The 19,021-nt window shown below is 38.2% G+C and overlaps 1 protein-coding gene across 1 annotated transcript in view; it reads right to left on the bottom strand.

Moving 5' to 3' along the window:
* The window catches only part of cd276 (CD276 molecule), a 100,312-nt gene that overhangs the window by 9,779 nt on the left and 71,512 nt on the right, over positions 1 to 19,021 (bottom strand). The window contains exons 6-7 of the mRNA XM_027178822.2: positions 16,993 to 17,046; positions 9,084 to 9,121 (exon numbers count right to left, since the gene is read on the bottom strand). Coding sequence (XP_027034623.1) covers positions 9,099 to 9,121; positions 16,993 to 17,046 — 77 coding nt within the window. The 3' untranslated portion in view covers positions 9,084 to 9,098. The remainder of the gene's footprint in view (positions 1 to 9,083; positions 9,122 to 16,992; positions 17,047 to 19,021) is intronic.

Here is a 19,021-nt window from a genome sequence, read left to right as displayed (position 1 = left end):
ACACCAGCTATGATTATGCTAAATCTGACCTAGGTGTCAATAAGTGTGTGAATGCGTGTCTGCTTGGTGCTTTTTGATGTCGAGTGTTTATTCTCACCTCTTAACCAACATTCCGGCGAACGATGTAGGATGGTGTGTGTGTGTGTGTGAAGCCATGCCGTCGGCATTGTGCATCTCGGAGCCTTAACCCGATGTTCCCCCAGATGTAACTGTGGTTTGAATCTTCTTAGAATTCTTCTGCTGTCAGATTTGAACTCACACAGATTACACACTTTATCCAGATTAAAAGGGTCATGCCGAATCAGTGCCGGACTACATTACCCATCAGCCTCTACATGTCACATGAACTGGACACATGTCTCACACCTGTTTTGTGTTTCCCATTAGTCAGCATCTAGTTCCTGTCAACCTCATCTGCATGCTTTTGTTGATGTCGTGTTGCCTTCCGTAGCCTTTGGTTTGTGTTCACTGTCTGTTAGTTCTTTTAAGACCTTCCTCAAAAAGACAATCATACAGTAGCAAAGTTCTAGGTGTGTCCTTTTTTTTTTTCGCAGAGTGAGACCACTGCTACAGCATTTATCTACAATCCACCAATAGGATTACAGTAAATTTACAGGACAGCAACGACTATGATAGCGGCCATAAACCAAACGTGAAATCTTGAAAAAAGTATCCGAGTCGCTTTTACGTATCATGTTGATTGATGATGTATGCAGACTGTATTAATCACAGGTCTTTATCCTCTAAGGTGACATCACACACCATAGAGTCATCTTATACATGTAAACTACAGTTTAAACTGTTGTAGAAAGAGCATTATTTACATTGATATTATGTCCTGTCCAGTGTCACACAAATGAGGATGAGGTTCCTTTCTGAGTCTGGTTCCTCTCAAGATTTCTTCCTCATATTATCTCAGGGAGCTTTTCCTTGCGACTGCCGCATCAAGCTTACTCAAGGGGGATACGGATAGATTTTAGTGATATACAGCAGTGGTCCCCAACCCCCGGGCCGCGGACCGGTACCGGTCCATGGACCGAATGGTACCGGGCCGCCCAAGGAACATTAAATATTTCCATTTTATTTACTGTGGTGTATTTCTCTCGGGTTTGTGTGACGTTCCATGGACGAGAGGTTAACCTGGAGCTGAGAGACGTCACCTAAAGCCGCACCAATACCGCTCATCAATGGCAAAATTATCTATTCAGAAGACTCTGACAATGCCCTGGAACTTAACTTATGAATATTTCCATTACAAAGAGCTAACACATGTGTGTTTGTGTTTGTGATTGTGTTTGCATACACCACAATGCACTTACTGATGTACGTGCACTTCTTCAATTAGCTCTGTGTTTACAGTTTGTTGGACACAATGGAACTCTGTTAATTGATTTCACAGCAAGGCTTAAACATTTGTATGTACTGAAATAGAAAATAAACAGCTAATGTTGTGCTATTGGCTTGAGACATTGACGCAAACAATACATGAGTAAAATGACACTTCTAGTCATTTTCATATACACACAAAGCTAGCCTCTGTACATATTGACATCGTTTGCAAACAAGCAACAAACTTTGTAAAAAAGCATAGCTAATTTCTCCCAAAAGCTCAAAGGAAGTGTGTTTAGTGTCACTGTGAATATATTTGTGTGTTGTAATGTTCAATGTGGTGGGGTGATGCAGTCTGGTGTGAGTCACTGTGACCAAACCAAAGTTTACCAATTAATGCACATCCCTGTTAATTATATGTAGATAAACGATTCTCATACTTCCAGTGTTGCAGCATTTTTTTTTTATTTGTTTGCTTCGTTTTTTTTTGTTTTTTTTTGGCTTTTAGGTAATGATGGTCATTGGCTTGAAATAAAGCTGAACTTTTTAAGTTTTTTAGAAAAAAATTCAGAACATCATGATTTAATTAGGGGACATGTTTGCTTAGTAGGTAGCACGTTCGCCTCACTCACACCTCCAGGGTTGGGGGTTCGATTCCCACCTCCGCCTTGTGTGTGGAGTTTGCATGTTCTCCCTGTGCCTCGGGGGTTTCCTCCGGGTACTCCGGTTTCCTCCCCCGGTCCAAAGACATGCATGGTAGGTTGATTGGCATCTCTGGAAAATTGTCCGTAGTGTGTGAGTGTGTGAGTGAATGAGAGTGTGTGTGCCCTGCGATGGGTTGGCACTCCGTCCAGGGTGTATCCTGCCTCGATGCCCGATGACGTCTGAGATAGGCACAGGCTCCCCGTGACCCGAAAAGTTTGGATAAGCGGTAGAAAATGAATGAATGAATGAATGAATGAATGAATGAATGAATGAATGAATGAACGAATGAATGAACGAATGAATGATTTAATTACACAGAGTAAGCCCAAAAATTCCAGCCAAACTTGACTTAAAAGTTAAGTACCCAATTCCTAGTCACTAAACAAATGAAAATATTGTAAGCATTTTTTGAGATATCAGGTCTTATCTACAGTATCACACCAAGAATTGTTCGCATCATTCTAACCCTATCTCATCCCAGTGGTCCCCCCTCCTTTGACTCATCAGCATTATGACTAATCTATGGCTCTTGATTGAGGCTTACGGCAGCTGCTTTCCAATTTTGTTTTCCTCACAGTTAAGGGAAGCAGTCAAGGGATCTCGCAGTGAGCTAGATTGCGAGATGAGCAAAACCAAACTCCAGGCGTGTTCATTAGTCGTCATTGATCACCTGTCTTCCTCTCATCTATCCATTCCTCCCTGCTCTGCCCTTCCACTCAACCTCCCTCCTCTTTTAACCTATAGGGATTGCATGCCAAAGAAATTATTCACAACTACAGAAATGTAAAGTTAGTACATCTTTTTCAGTGATTCATCAACAGCTACTATACAGTTTCTTACAATTTTACAAAAGGCATAGCTCACAAACGGAAAATGTTTAAACCTGTAGCAATTTAAAGAGAAAACATCCATCATTCACAAAGACATTAATAGCAAATGTGTATATATCCTTGGGAGACTAATTATGGTTTTGAAAAAAACAAGCTAGCTCTTGATTTTAGTTATTCGACCTCATACATTTACAATGAGTGCGGAAAACACAGAAAAACTCAACAGCTGGGTTATAATGCTAGAACTTATCATATAACATATCATAACATAAGATATGTTGCATTAACCAAGAAATCTCATTCTTCAGGCGTCATCGGGCATCGAGGCAGGATACACACTGGACGGAGTGCCAACCCATCGCAGGGCACACACACACACACACACTCTCATTCACTCACGCAATCACACACTACGGACAATTTTTCCAGAGATGACAATCAGCCTACCATGCATGTCTTTGGACCGGGGGAGGAAACCGGAGTACCCGGAGGAAACCCCCGAGGCACGGGGAGAACATGCAAACTCCACACACACAAGGCGGAGGCGGGAATCGAACCCCCAACCGTGGAGGTGTGAGGCGAACGTGCTAACCACTAAGCCACCGTGCCCCCCCCCTGTTATAGAAACTGTCACACAAAAACAATTGATCGAGATTTTATACAGCAAACTTGCAAAGTTTGTTTGCCAATATGGAGTGTGATATTTAAGCGACTTTAAGTTCATTATCGAAGTACTGACCGAAATTTACTGATTTAATATTTACAATGACTTGAAACTGAAATTTTCTTTGAAAAACTTTTGGAAAATTTGTGTTACACATGAAACACAGCTTGCCAGTTATTATTATTATTATTATTATTATTATTATTATTACTATTATTATTATTATTATTATTATTATTAAACAAGCAAATAATTGTTGACAGAAATCATCTCCACAAATATAATGCTACCATCACCATGCTTCAGAAAAAGGATGTTGTTCTCAGGGTGATGTTTGTAGTTTCTCCCAAACATGACTTTTCAACAACACTTTTCTTTAAAAATAGTATAATAAGGCTTGTCCCTGAGAGAGTCCTTATAGTTCTACTGTTTATACCCCATGCAGCAGTTTTCCCTCCTCTGTATTGCTTGCTATACCAAAATCAGTTTTAACCTGCATTTAGCTACAGTGCTCTGTATAAGTGACCCCTCCAATCTACTAGCACTACCTCTTCCTGAAACACCCAAACTAGCACCTACATATTTCCCTTGTATGATTTATGTGTAAAAACAATTTAAAAAATAATTTGTACAATTTGTACCAACCATTTGTTGCAGTTGGTTGCCTTCATACTTAATACTAAAACAACCTTTGGATGCAATTACAGTTACAAGTCAACTAGTTTATGTCTCCACCAGATTTCAATGTCAATCCTGCAATATTTTTGCACACTGCTGTTAACAAAATTGTACAAGTGCTCTTAGATCGGATGACCAATGGTCTCTAGTGTTGCCCCACATTCTCAATCTGATTGAGGTCTGGGCTTAATCTAACAGATTCTTTTCTTGTTTACACAGGTTCTCTAGCTGTCACGGATGGTTTTGCCACACCACTCTGCTTTAAATAAAAGTGACTTGAAACCAACTATTACTGAGCATGTGGTGCAGAGCACATCATGCATTGGTGGAAGAAAGTCCCAGACTACCATTTTCAAGAGTACCAGGGATCAGAACTCTGGATTGCTCCAGGGCAAGAAAATAGCCCTCACACTTCACAAATCATACATACAGGGCCGATGTCTAAGTCTGAGGGAAAAAAACACAAATGTGAAATTGAACTACAAACCTTTTTGTTTCTGGCCTCCTTTCTGGAAAGTTACATTTACCCCATGTTGACTAGCCTATCGTCTATGCCCATGTGACTTTATGCGATTTCCTGCTCTGTAGTGTTGCTTTGCCCCTCCGATTTGTTTGGTTGGTCTCTGCTTAATAAAGCATTTCCCCTCCACCTCATTACACCACTTTATTTTGGAGAAAACGTCTTCTACCATGCTTAAGACATCACCGACAACACTGTGGACATTGTACGATGAATTCATTTATTAGCATAATCAGGAGTCATTTAATGAATTAATCACAGCTTTATCCACATTTTCTTCTAATTTATTAAATTTTGTGTTATTTAGGTGATTATTTTTTTGAGGGAATTTTACCTGTCCTTGTATAATGCTATTTTAAAATACTTTGTTTTTCTCAATTAGGTTTGATTTCGTACTTTTGATTTTTATCTATATGATAACACTACAGGTTCCAAAAGAGCTATAAATTAATATTTTTCAAAAAAAAAAAAAAAGTTTTCAAACTTTCACTAAAGTTTTTCTTAATCTTTCTCACCCCCTTCGCTACTGTCCTTCCTAAAACAGTTGCAGAGGCATCTTGGAAAGACGAGAGATATTATAATAGCGACAGTCGAGCAGTTAAGGCAGACTTATAGGGTGAAACTGCAGCAATAATTCAGAGCAACACTCAGATTGTGGATGAGGGGGCAGTTAGGGCCACTAATTGTCCCTGTAGGCCTTCTCTGCTGAAGTGGATTAATATTAGGATCATTATAATTCATAGGATGTCCACAGCCACTGAAGTGGATGGTTACTGCCCTCTAATCTTAAATGGAGTCATGAAATTATGGAAGTATGTATATGAAGAAAGAGAGCCTATCCAAAGTGTGATGAATATACGAACACACGCTGTATTCATCATGAAAATAGCACTTTGAAAGTGTGCCTCGCATATTACTACAGTGCAACAGTATAAAAAAAAATAAATAACAAATGTAAAATATTGATGAATATGCAGGGAGTTCTCACTTGCAGCTCTTACTGAAAACTTCATGCTACAGAAATGTATAAATCACTTGAAAATGTATAAATCGCTATAACACATCATTATGGCCCTTGACAGTGACTTTGAATAACGAGATATGCTACTGTTATTAAAGAAGATATGCTGCATTAATTAAGCAATCGATATAGAAACTGTCACACAAAAACAACAACAATTGATCGGGTTGTTATTGAGCAAACTTGCGAAGTTTGTTTGGCAACATCGCGTATTCTACTTAAGCGACTTTAAGGTTATTAAATCTCTAGGCGCTGTAAACAAGAAACCGCTGTGCACATACACCAACACCTAGCGCTGTGCTTATATAGAAATAACGATCCGGAGAAAACTGCTTTAGTGAATACCAAAGTGGCAAATCAAAAATACAACTGGAGAATGAACAGCATGACTTCGTCTACAGATTATTTTGGCCTGAAAACCAGACCTGAGGAAGCAAACAAGCCCCTGTACTACAACACTCAAGAACTGCATTGCTGTTGTTACTTGAATGGGTAAAATGAACTGTCTAGGTCTGCAATTATTGCTTTTTTTCTCCAGCATTCCCATCTCTCTCTCTCTCTCTCTCTCTCTCCTTTGCTCACACTTTTTCTTCCTAACTAGTGCCTCTCAAGCACAAACATCTGTTCCTTTACAGCAAGAGGTGAGGCTTGTTTGCAGGAGTGGATGATTTTTTTTGAGCTTCATCATTACCTGCTTCTTCCACCGGTGTTTGTGTGTTGCAGCAAATGTGAACAAGAGGAAATGAGAATGTTGGTGTATATCCAGTATGTCTGTTAGCCATTACACACAGTGGGGACCAAATGTCGGAGACCACTAAAGAAAATGCTTCTATATTGCTTTCTTTTCTCATTTACTACTACTACTGCTACTACTACTACTAATAATAATAATAGGGTAAATATAATAATAATAATAATAATAATAATAATAATAATAATAATAATAATAATAATAGGGTAAATATATTACTACTACTACTACTACTACTACTACTACTAATAATAATGATAATAATAGGGTAAATATAATAATACTTATTATTATCATTATTATTATTAATATATATAGTAATAATTACCGCAATTTTCTTTACAAATTCTATCACTGACAACTTAAGTGAAAATTGTTTGAATATTTACATCCATTTTATTGCTAGTCGTGTTTTTTTAATATTTATTTAGTTTATTTTTATGTCATAATCATATTTGTTCTTTATTTTACCATTAAATACAGACATTCTTTACCACAAAACAGTAACTCTAACAGTTATGTTCTATGAATATAGCTCATAAATATCGTTAAGCATGACATTACATGACACTGAAGCAGGAAAACTAGTTCATGCTGTTGTTACCTACGGAAATGACTCATTTTGAAGTTCCACCCGCTTCGTAAACAAGCTCTAATTCATTCAGAATGCGAGAGTCCTTAAGACAATCAGTTGGTTTGTAAATATTACCCAGCTTTTATATACATGTCATTCCTGGCTAATATAATTCTGGCTAAGACAAAGCACTTACTGATGACGCATGACTTATATATTGGTTATCAGTAATAAAATTCATTCTAACATACTAACAATGACTTACAAAGCACTTATTAGCACTTATTGGTCTTGCCCCACAGTACTTAAAGTGAACTTCTGTGAACTTCATTCAAAAGGTGATGGTTCTTTAGCAGCATTCAGAATAATGAGAACCCTACAGAGTTTTTGTTTGTTTGTTTTTCTCCAAGCCTTCTTGCTATGAAATAGCCATCCTTTTAATGTTCAGGGACTCAGACATTCTCAATCTTTATGTCTAAGTTGAAAACCTATTTGTTTAGTCAGGCATTTTGTTAATAGCCCTCCTATTAGTTAAATGTAGATCTGAAGGTTAATGGACATAGAGGTTTGGTAAACTGGGATGAATTCTACATCATTTGTAAGGCACTTTAAGGCATATGCGGCATTAATAAAAGGATATTAGAAATGCATTTGTAGGATGAGGACTGAGTTTGAGTTATTTGTCCCTAAAAGCATGTTTGCACTCAGGATGGCTGAGAATTTTATAGATGATCCATGCAAGACAATAATCTAATTCATTTCCCGTTATCTAAACAATGCCTTGGCTTTGTCTGAAAAAGATCTAATTTCCCTGGGCGTCGCACTGGCATGGATTGTGAAACAGGAAAAAAAAAAAGGAGCAGCACTCTCAAAGGAGACAGATTTGCTCATTTAGTGTTTTTTGTAATTAAGACACAAGAGACAAGGTTTAAAAATAGTTTGACTTGATGTCAGTGCAGTCAATCAGCCTCCTACGTGTCCAGGAAAAAGAACCATGGTGGTTCATTCCACAGGCTTAGCAACCGGCGGTCGCCCTCATGCTGTCACACACGTATAGAAGAACACACACATACACATACACAAACACACACTCCTGCTTATTATATTAACACCTGTGTGAAAGTCTATAATGATGCAAAGCTTCAGTGATTAACAGTAACTATGCTCAGTTCTGCGAGCGCTTCAGCGGCGCTCTCTAATGACAGCACGTCGAAATGAATTTGTCATGGCAACCAATGACCTGTCTGCATTTGTCCTGAATTAAAACATCAAGACTTTTCGATGATCGCTGAGTCCTTCATGGAATTAATAGGACAGCGGGACATTATAACTGACCTCATTCCACTGCACTGCACAAAATCTTCCACTAATCAAAAAAAAAATTCAGGGATGATGCGAAAAATCTAGACTGGAGTTCAGCTTTATATTAAATGGGATGCGAGAAATGTAGAAAAAAAATGTAGCCCTCGTTCAATTGTACAGTGACCATCCACTTGGATAATAATTATCCATCCAGTCCACCATGTGGTAGCAATGTATTGTATAAAATCGTGCAGATAAATGTTCAAAAGTTTCAGTTCAATATTCACATCAGAAACATCAGTGTGAAATGATGCAGTGTTAAAATACTAAAAACTACATGATTTGCAACAGACATCGAATCAGAAATAGAAGTGTGCACCTCATGTAACATGAAAACCAGGACATAGCTACAATTGAAAAAACAACTCAGTAGAATCAGATGGCAAAACACTAAACATCATGGAAGTGACAAGCTGCGAAAGGGAATAATGTCAAATTATGAAAAACATAAAGCAAATATTGAGGAACCAAATAGTGAAGAAAGCAGATATACCCCAGATATGTACTGTAATCCTATCTAAAACTATCAAATGAGTACGATTTTGTATTATATGCAATGAATATGTGACATTTGGACTTTAATGCAGATTATAATGTACAGTATAGAGTCGAGCTGTTTATGAGAAGTAAAGTGCAAAAAAAGACTCACCTGTGCTCGTTGCCTTTAGCTCTTTAGAGGTGTTGCAGCTGGAAAAGAGAGCGGGTGGAAAACTTTAGCGTCAGCCATCAGGGGAGACACACACACACACACACACACACACACACACACACACACACACACACACACACACACACACACACACACACACACACACACACACACACACACACACACACACACACACACACACAGACAAGGTTATCAACACAAGGTCAACAGGCATGCTGGGTTTGGGATGCCGTACTGAACTTTCTTTAGTCCAAACACCAAAGTGCAATAGATATAGAAAGGCTGTAATAAGTAGAGAATGGAGTGTTGTTCTGCTCACTTGCACACACACACACACACACACACACACACACACACACACACACACACACACACACACACACACACACACACACGCACTCTTAGTTACATTCATCTATGCTCTCAAGACTTTTATCAATAGTTTGAAAACTAAGTAATCAGAACTTTTGATAATCGTGTCTCAGTACACAATCTAACGCTAACTGTACACTCAGTAGTCATGAGATTATCTCCTCTATACTTTTGTTGGTATTTCTGAAAAATTCTACTAATGAAATAATTATCAGAGCTGCAAATTTCATATTACTTTTCATAAGATTCGGTGACGTGCGACAAGATCAGGATCTTCTGATTTTTATCCATGGAGCTGTTATAAAAAAAACTGAAGCGTCCTTAACACTTCTATTCATTTCAATCAGATTTGATCACTGGCAAATTTTCCCAAGAGGAAGTACTCCAGCTCATAGGAGATTGCTTCCTGGGGAACTGATTTAAGTAGCCAATGTGATGTCACTCACACTAAAAAAGATGTGCTTGAAGTGCCATTAAACTAAAAAGCCTTAACATTGGGAAAGGACAAATCCATGGCCCTGCTGTCTTGATAGGAAGGAAGAGGTTGATTTACAGGCCTATGAGAAAGATTTCTGATCTCTGCTTGGATGTCAACATGAGACAGGAAAAAACAAGGTAGTAATAAAAATTGGCAGTTAATTATTTAAGAGAAATTGGACAAAATCCACTAAAAACGATGGAACAAATAAATTAAACACTATGTTGTAAGAATTCTGATTGATCGTCTAGTGACGTTTGACCAACAATGGGATTTAAACGCCTTCTGTGCCAACACAAAAACAACTGATCACTAAAAACATTTTTTTTTAATATAACAAACACATTGACATAAATGTATCTAACAATGTCACTTTTATATGATATGTACTACGGTCGTTTTTAATTAGAGGATGGAGTCGACGAAGTAGCAGCTCAGTGGTTAAGGTGTTGGACTACTGCTGGGAAGGGAACTGTTAAGCTGCATAAGTGAGATAAATGTAAGTTGATTTGGATAAAAGGTGTCTGCCAAAATGCCATAAATGTAATCAACATGTAACTAATACAAAGTTAGCTTAAATGGATGCTAAGCTCTATCCAGAACAAGGAACATGACATGATATAGAAACTTTGAGCAACACATCTAGCTTCATACAGTACTTTGGAGTTAGCTGTTAATTTCAGCTTGGACATCCAGGTTGGCATGGCTAATAATGGTGTGTTTTAAGTGAGAATACTGATTCAAGGTATAGGTTTGAATTTTGCTTGATATGTTTTGCTTTGCTAAATGTTAAAACTTTCCTGAACAGTAAATATAATGTATTTTATTGTCACTAGACAGTATAAACATTATTAATACATTGTTTGGAGTCTGATTCGGCCACTTGGATAGATTGGACCTTCGTTAAACTAATATATATATATATATATATACAGTTCTATATATAATTATATATTTCTAGAGTGTACATTTTGTAGATTTATTTAAGTGGCTGATGTTGCATGTATTTATTGATCTCATCGCTCTGCTCTTTTCTACCCATTTAACCTCTTGGCTGAGGCTGAGGCAAAGAGGTTAACAGTTTATTTAATCACCATGAATGCTGAGAGAGAGAGAGAGAGAGAGAGAGAGAGAGAGAGAGAGAGAGAGAGAGAGAGAGAGAGATTGGAACCCAGTGTAGTGTGTTCCGAATTGAAAAAGCAGATCGAGGTGTATGAGGTGTGTCAGAGCTCCCAATAGGCTTTTAGCCGTGAGTTACAATAGCACGAATGACACAATAGCATGGACTGGCGTAAAAAAAACTCTAACAATACAGACAAGGGAACAGGGATGACACATTGTTCCCAAGTGTGTGTGTGTGTGTGTGTGTGTGTGTGTGTGTGTGTGTGTGTGTGTGTGTGTGTGTGTGTGTGTGTGTGTTTGAGAGAAAGAGATAAAGGCAAAGAATGCAAGACAGAGATACAGAGTAGTTAGAATAAGGGACAAAGTGAGACTGATGAAGAGATGAACAGGACAGACAGGGAGTAAACGTCTGAGCAGATGTGTGTAGTGAAGATGATTGACAGGGGGCTTTTTTATGGGGTCTTTTATAAGGAGTGTCATGGTATTAGTAAGAGCACCTGGAATATGTCTAACAGATATATTGAAATATCCAACAAAATTTTCATCCAAGAGATTTTGTGCATAAATTGTTTTATACACACACACACACACACACACACACACACACACACACACACACACACACACACACACACACACACACACACACACACACAAGACAAGGTTATCAACACAAGGTCAACAGGCATGCTGGGTTTGGGATGCCGTACTGAACTTTCTCTAGTCCAAACACCAAAGTGCAATATACATATATATCAGAGAGAGGAGGGGGGGGAGAGAGAGAGAGAGAGAGAGAGAGAGAGAGAGAGAGAGACAGATAGACAGACAGACAGACAGACAGAATGTGTAATTTGCTGATTTATTATTTATTGGTTATTTTGACTCAATACATGTTATGATTTAAATGTAGGTGTTTAATTATGGCTTGTACCACAGAATGGTTAAATGCTTGAATCTGATTGGTCAGAAGAGGTGCATTACATCCACATAGCACCAGAGGTTTAATACCTGTGCTAATAATAACGGTAGGTTATTTTCAATGTGTTCATTATCATGAATTATGGTTAAGTAGCTGTTCAATCACAGGGACCTGTACGGTGGACACTCCACATAATCCACATAATCTAAAACTAATAATAATAAGACAGACTAAAAACAAGTAATTCTTATAAAAGTAATTCTTAAAAAACTGTGCATTATTTTCATATAACAGCATGGTGTGTCATGTGTTATTCCATGTACATCAAACTTTTATCCATTTATACAGGTAGTTGCATTTGGTGTTTTGTAATACCCCAATAACAAGCAAGTACCTATTATGTTATAGTAGTTTCTGATATGAGCAGTTTCCTGATTTTCCCCTCTCTTTTTTTCTCCCTCTCTTGTCATGTTACCCTCTACAAAAAAAAGCTGACACTGCAGATTCAAAAAACTGCTCCTGACAGAAAACATTAAAAAAAATTATTTACAGTGCGTTTATATTGAAACAATGACCCGAGCTTCACAATATTTCCCAAATGGTTACTATTAAAGTTAATGTTTCCCCAAAATCGATTAACTAACCCTAACCCTAACCTTATGTTAATTTTCATTCATTCATTCATTTTCTACCGCTTATCCGAACTTCTCGGGTCACGGGGAGCCTGTGCCTATCTCAGGCGTCATCGGGCATCAAGGCAGGATACACCCTGGACGGAGTGCCAACCCATCGCAGGGCACACACACACACACACTCATTCACTCACACACTCACACACTCCGGACAATTTTCCAGAGATTCCAATCAACCTACCATGCATGTCTTTGGACCGGGGCAGGAAACCGGAGTACCCGGAGGAAACCCCCGAGGCACGGGGAGAACATGCAAACTCCACACACACAAGGCGGAGGCGGGAATCGAACGCCCAACCCTGGAGGTGTGAGTCAAACGTGCTAACCACTAAGCCACCGTGCTCCCCCTATGTTAATTTGTTTTCATTTATTTTAATATTTCGTGACAGTCACATTTGCTGGCAAGGAGTCATCACTATTAAATAGTGTGCTTCCTGACACCATGATCAAGACCCTATGATCAGGAATGATCTAAAAAAATTAGTCCTCTATTACTATTTTCAATTATTTACAGCACCAAAAATGTTCAAATAACTGACATAAATAATATTGTGATTCCTCTGTGGATTTGTCTTTACAGATTCCTCGTAGATTCAATTGTTTGCAGTGATAAAAATAAAGAATATCAAGAAGAAGAAGAAGAAGAAGAAAAAGAAGAAGAGGAGTAAAAGTGTGTGTATGCAGCAGCAGCTCTTTTCATTTAGTTATTTAGACTATTATTGGAGCAATGGAAAGGTCAGATACATGTGGAGTGTGTGTGGGTTCGCAGTCCTCGTGCTTTGACCTATGAGTCAGATGGCCAACGACAATCGCCTGCTGAGATTGTTTGATTTTTTTTTTCTTCCACATTGTTTTCTTCGGAAGCATTTGCGTGTTAGAATTAAAGCCCACAATGAGAGAAAAGCATGTGGTGGATTTATGGTTTGTGCTTCTTCTTTTTTTAATTCCTTTCATCTATGATTTTAAACAAACAAAAGAAGAAATATTTTATTAATTAATAAAAAGAACAACAAATAATAATAAAAATACTAAACAAAATGTGATATATATATATATATATATATAAACACTCACTTATAAACATATCACTTTATTATTTTCTGGAACAATCCATACTATCTATTCTGAATATAATCTCCAAATGATCATGAGTCATTCATGAGCAGAAACTTTAATTTACTGATTTACCAAAACAGTTTTGACATGAATAAAGCAGAACTGTTAATTAAATGGCGTAATAACGTCTACATTGTGATTTCCACTAGGTGGCAGCACTTCAAGGTCTTGATTTTCTTACTCATCTGGACCCTATGAATGTGACTCCATCACACTGGAGCTCAGAACACTATTATCTGTCAACACACACACACACACTCACACACACACACACACAGGTCCAACCCACACACAGGTCCAACCCACTCTTCACTGTATCCCCTGTTAGAAGTCACCTTAACTTGAGTGAGACCTTTTCAGTGGGAATGTGATAGCGAGGATGATAAGCCACAACACTTAGCACTTTACCACCACTGTGATAAAAGTCAACCATTCTTAATGCACCCAGGACAAAGACACTACAGGACAAAGACATGTGACTAGTAGCAGCAGAAGAGACTTAGACTTGCGTGGCCATCTTCTTACTTAACAGGAGTTAACCAGTGTGTCAGTGGAGAGAAATTACTGGATGATCTGGGACACATGCTGAGCATGTTATAGGAGGGAAAGTCATGGCCTAATGCTTAGAGAGTTTGACTACTAACCCTAAGGTTGTGGGTTCGAGTCTAGGGCCGGCCATGACTGAGGTGCCTTTGAGCAAGGCACCGAACCCCCCAACTGCTCCCCGGGTGCCACAGCATAAATGGCTGCCCACTGCTCCGGGTGTGTGTTCACGGTGTGTGTGTTCACTGCTGTGTGTGTGTATGCACTTTGGATGGGTTAAATGCAGAGAACAAACTACTTAGCCATATGTCACGTCACGTCATTGAGGTCAAATGCCTCAATCCTTATCCTAAAGGCAGGGTTTATAGATAGAATTTTGGGGGTAGAATAGAACAGAAGCATTTATTTTTGTCACATACATTACAGCACAGTGAAATTCTTCCTTCACATATCGCAACTTTGAAGGCTGAGGTCAGAGCACAGGGTCAGCCATGATACAGCACCCCTGTAGCACAGAGGGTTAAGGGCCTTTCTCAAGGGCCCAACAGTGGCAGCTTGAGCCCCGATCCTATGATCAACAACTCAGAGCCTTAACTACTTGAGCCACCATTGTCCCAGGTAATGATTAGGTATAGTATAATATAAATTTCTTTTGGGAAAACAAAATAAATTTTTGCTTTACTGGCATTGACTGGTGATCATTTTAGACATATTGCATATCACTCTTCTTTCTTTGGAAAAAACAAACAACAAAAAACACAAAGGTCCATGTTTATCCTCGCTTCATAGCTCTTACACCAAAATGTCAAAAAAATCATACGAGTTTCACTTCATACTTCCTGTTTGAAAGCAGCCTTATTGCAATGGACCAGGATGTCTGCAGCATATTAAACAAATTAAGTACTATCGTTACACAACCCCTGACTGTGATTAGTCTTTGTATTTCAGAAACTGTCATGTAGCCTTCAAATTGTCAAAAAAAAAAAGTCTGTTTTGAACATCAGGATGTGTAACACTACGTCGTGCTCGTTTGTGTATAACATTTCAAACCTGCTAAACAGTGACAAACACAGTATGTGCCCCAAAATAACATGCAGGCATGAAATTGCTAACATTTTCCCACCATGTTGGGGCTCTGATGTCATGTAGTGACTGTCACTTTAAATCCTGCCTATGTACAAGCAGATGAATATGTGAACGACTACAGTCTCAAGGGTACGGAATTTAAGATGGTCCCGTTTTAAGAGCCTTTTAGGAAAATGTCATACAAGGAGGTAGAGTTTATTACTGTATATTTCTGCTAAGTATAGAGTAAGCAGGGAGCGGAGCCGGCTTAAGAGCGTGTACAACCACGGATTCATCCAGCCATATGCCTCGAGACAAGCATCTGGAGGGTTGTTTCGTGCCATCAGCCCTCAGAGTCCAAAGTGTAACAGTACTCGGTAGCTCCTAGTGTGTCTCATGAACACATATTATTCGAGACGATTCTATAGGAGTGTATTGTGACATAATAATACTAAAATATCTCTGCATTGTGAATCCAGCTTAGATTAAAATAACTTTCTTAGTTTCGTGTATCCACAGAAAGTCAGGTATTTCCTATTATAACTGTTTTTAATTTCAATATTGTCTCAAAAGCCTGTAAAGCCTATAAAGTCCCCAAAACAGCAGGAGAGCTTAAATGCCTGTCCTTTCCATTCACAGACCCCATCAGGAGATGAATAAGATGTTTTCAGACATGAAAATCTACTTGAATGGCCAAGTCAGCCTCAGACTGCAGAATGTTCTAGGCTCTTGACCTCACTGGCCAAACTTGTCATAGCTTAAATATTCATGAGACCTCCATTACCAAGGAGACAGACCGCTGTCTGTACCTCTTTCATTCTCTTTCCCTTTCTTTCTCTCCCTGTCGCTGACCCTTTTTCACCTGTCTGCTTATTAAAATCTCATAGTATTAACTGTGCCACTCTCAGTCAGGCTGAATAATTCAGACTAAAGGAGTCAAATTAATATATTTAATGACATTACTGCCACAGGGGGAGCATGGACAGGATTCTGGCATGGCTTACTCTGGCCTTCGCTCAAAAAGAGGGCTTACTGCATTTGATAATCATGAAAATGTAGGCATAAAAGGAGATGAAGTATCAATCTCTAGTGTTTAAATGCAGTTAAAAGGAAGACAAATGACTCAGACACTGTGGCTGATTTAAGCAAAGCAGCTGAAGCTTTCAGTTTAACGGTAATGACACACAAACTACAAAAGCGCTGGTTTACGTGTGGGTATAATTTTAAAAATACTTCCCTTCATTATTAAAACACATCACTGCTTTTTTATCTTTTTTTTCTTTCTTTCTTTCTTTTTTTATGTCTAAGGGGTCATTAAGTGGATGAAGCATGACTCCCAACATGTCTAGCCAAAGCCCAGAATAGCCAAACCTAAAACGTCCTGATAATGAAACGTGTGCTCTGAACGAACCTCAAAATACTAGTGCTTTAAATGTAACCTTTCCCCTAATCATATATGCTATTTAGATTTCTGCCTTTGGCTATTATTGAGTTCTAAGTCAGTCAAATACAAGAAAAACACATAAATGTTGGACTGCATGAGGTTTTTGACATTTAAAGAAGATTTTAAGCTTTACTGACCTGTCTTGTGTTCTTCAAGTTCTTTGGCTTCCTCAAGTTCTTTGGCTTCTTCCTCTGTAAAGAGTAAAAAAAAATAAAGAAAGAAAGCAAGAAAGAAAGAAAGATGATAAAAAGTGTAACTTGTAAAAGTGAATTGTAGCTGCAGTGCTGCTACTGTACATATACGCTACTGTATATATTCTCTTTTAAGCTATAAAAATAGAGCTCCAAAACTTTCCAGTTCTTATTAGACTAATTTAAACCTTCAATTTTTTTTACAATGAATATTGTTGTGAAAAGAAACATAAAAAAAAGTAAAATCAGAATGTAAATTGCAAATTTTTTTTTCCTTATCATCAGGCTAAGTCAGTATACAATATGATTAAAATTCATGAGGTAACGAATCAATATTTGATATGAACTAAATATGATATTATACCATATGATGGAATGTGATAGTATACAATTTAGTAGCCTCAAATCGATCTGTGACCAACTTTATTCAGAATCTGAAGTAGGTCTAATGGCGAAATGACAAAGACATAATGAAGTATCAAGCCTGGTGTTTTTGTAGTTACATTAACAAACAGATGATGTGAAATAACGGCATTATGGGTAAATCTGTCAGGATCCAGCCAAGAATTTTGGAAATCTGCTTTTGTTTATGTTCTGTGTCACGTGTCTGCCCCTTTCTTGACTTTTCCTCCCTGCCTCTGCACACCTGTTCCTTATGTGTTAATTGTCATGTGTATTTAGCCGTGCCATGTTGCTTATGGCGGCGCGGAATCCTCGTTATTTGTCACGTCCTTTGTCACGTCGTTGTCATGTCTCTTGTCGTGTCTTTGTTCCTGTTTTGTATCTTTTAGTTAATAAACTAGTTTATTTTTTAGCTATCCTGCATTTGGGTCTGTTTTTATCCCCACATCACTGACAAAATCTCAATAATATCCTCTTTAATTAAGATCTACATGCAAGTAACCTGGTTAGAGAGCAGAAGGGATAGGGCAGTGCAGTGATGGGGCACTGGTGGCAAAAGCTTAAGGCTCTGGGTTGTTGCTTGGAGGATTGGGGTTTAAGCCAAAACACTGCCATTGTTGGGCCCTTGAGGTAGGCCCTTAGCCCTTACTGCTCCAGGTGTGCTGTATTGTGGCTGACACTGTGCTGACACTTCCAATGTTGGTATATGTGAAGAAAGAATTTCACTTTGCTTTAATGTATATGTAACAAATAAAATACTAAAACAAATAACAAATATTTTTTTTTAGAAGTATTAACAATAGAACTGGTGAGTAATCACTAAAAAGTAGTGGGAAGAACCAGGATTTTCACCCATGTTAAGTTCTGCATCTTTGGCACTATACATTGCTCATGAGTTGAAATGTATCCCCCATCTATCCCATTTATCAATTTTCTGTACCATTTATCCTACACAAAGTCACAGGGAACCTGGAAACTATCCTAGAAGACTGGGAATAAGCTGGAGGACAACCTGGATGTGGTGCCAACCCATTATAGGCCCAACTGCACACACATTCACACACTACGGACATTTAGAGATGCCAAAAATACTATCTTTGGACTGGGGAGGACAAGTGCAGAGATGGTAATTGAACCCTGGAGGTGAGGTTACACCGTAACCCAAAACAAATCCTCAACCCCACATGACACCTTAATACTAAGTAAGTTACATTTATTTTCAGAATCAGTTCGCCTAGTATCATAAAACATAAAAAGTACTCACAATCACACTAAAAACAATATTTATGTATCTATTGATTTAAAAATTCTACCTAATTAAAAAAAAGTGGAATATTTCTACAGTCAAGCTTTGGAAGCTTTGGAACGTCAAGCAATGAGCAATGCCCGATGCGGACTAATGCAGGTATAAATGCGAGTTATTGCAGTGCAGTAATTCAGTGCGAGAAACCCTCTACTTTCGGCTCTGAGTGACTCAAATAAAAACAGCTGTGATGATGTATGGATATATGGAGAGAGAGGATATGAGAACAGAGATTAAAGCCCCTAAAGACAATCGAGTCAAGATTGGTGG

The sequence above is a fragment of the Tachysurus fulvidraco genome, chromosome 13 (assembly GCF_022655615.1).
Source record: "Tachysurus fulvidraco isolate hzauxx_2018 chromosome 13, HZAU_PFXX_2.0, whole genome shotgun sequence".
In the NCBI taxonomy this organism is placed as follows: Eukaryota; Metazoa; Chordata; class Actinopteri; order Siluriformes; family Bagridae; genus Tachysurus; species Tachysurus fulvidraco.
The sequence above is the reverse complement of the archived record's forward strand: the minus strand, read 5'-3'. Positions and strand labels throughout refer to the sequence as shown.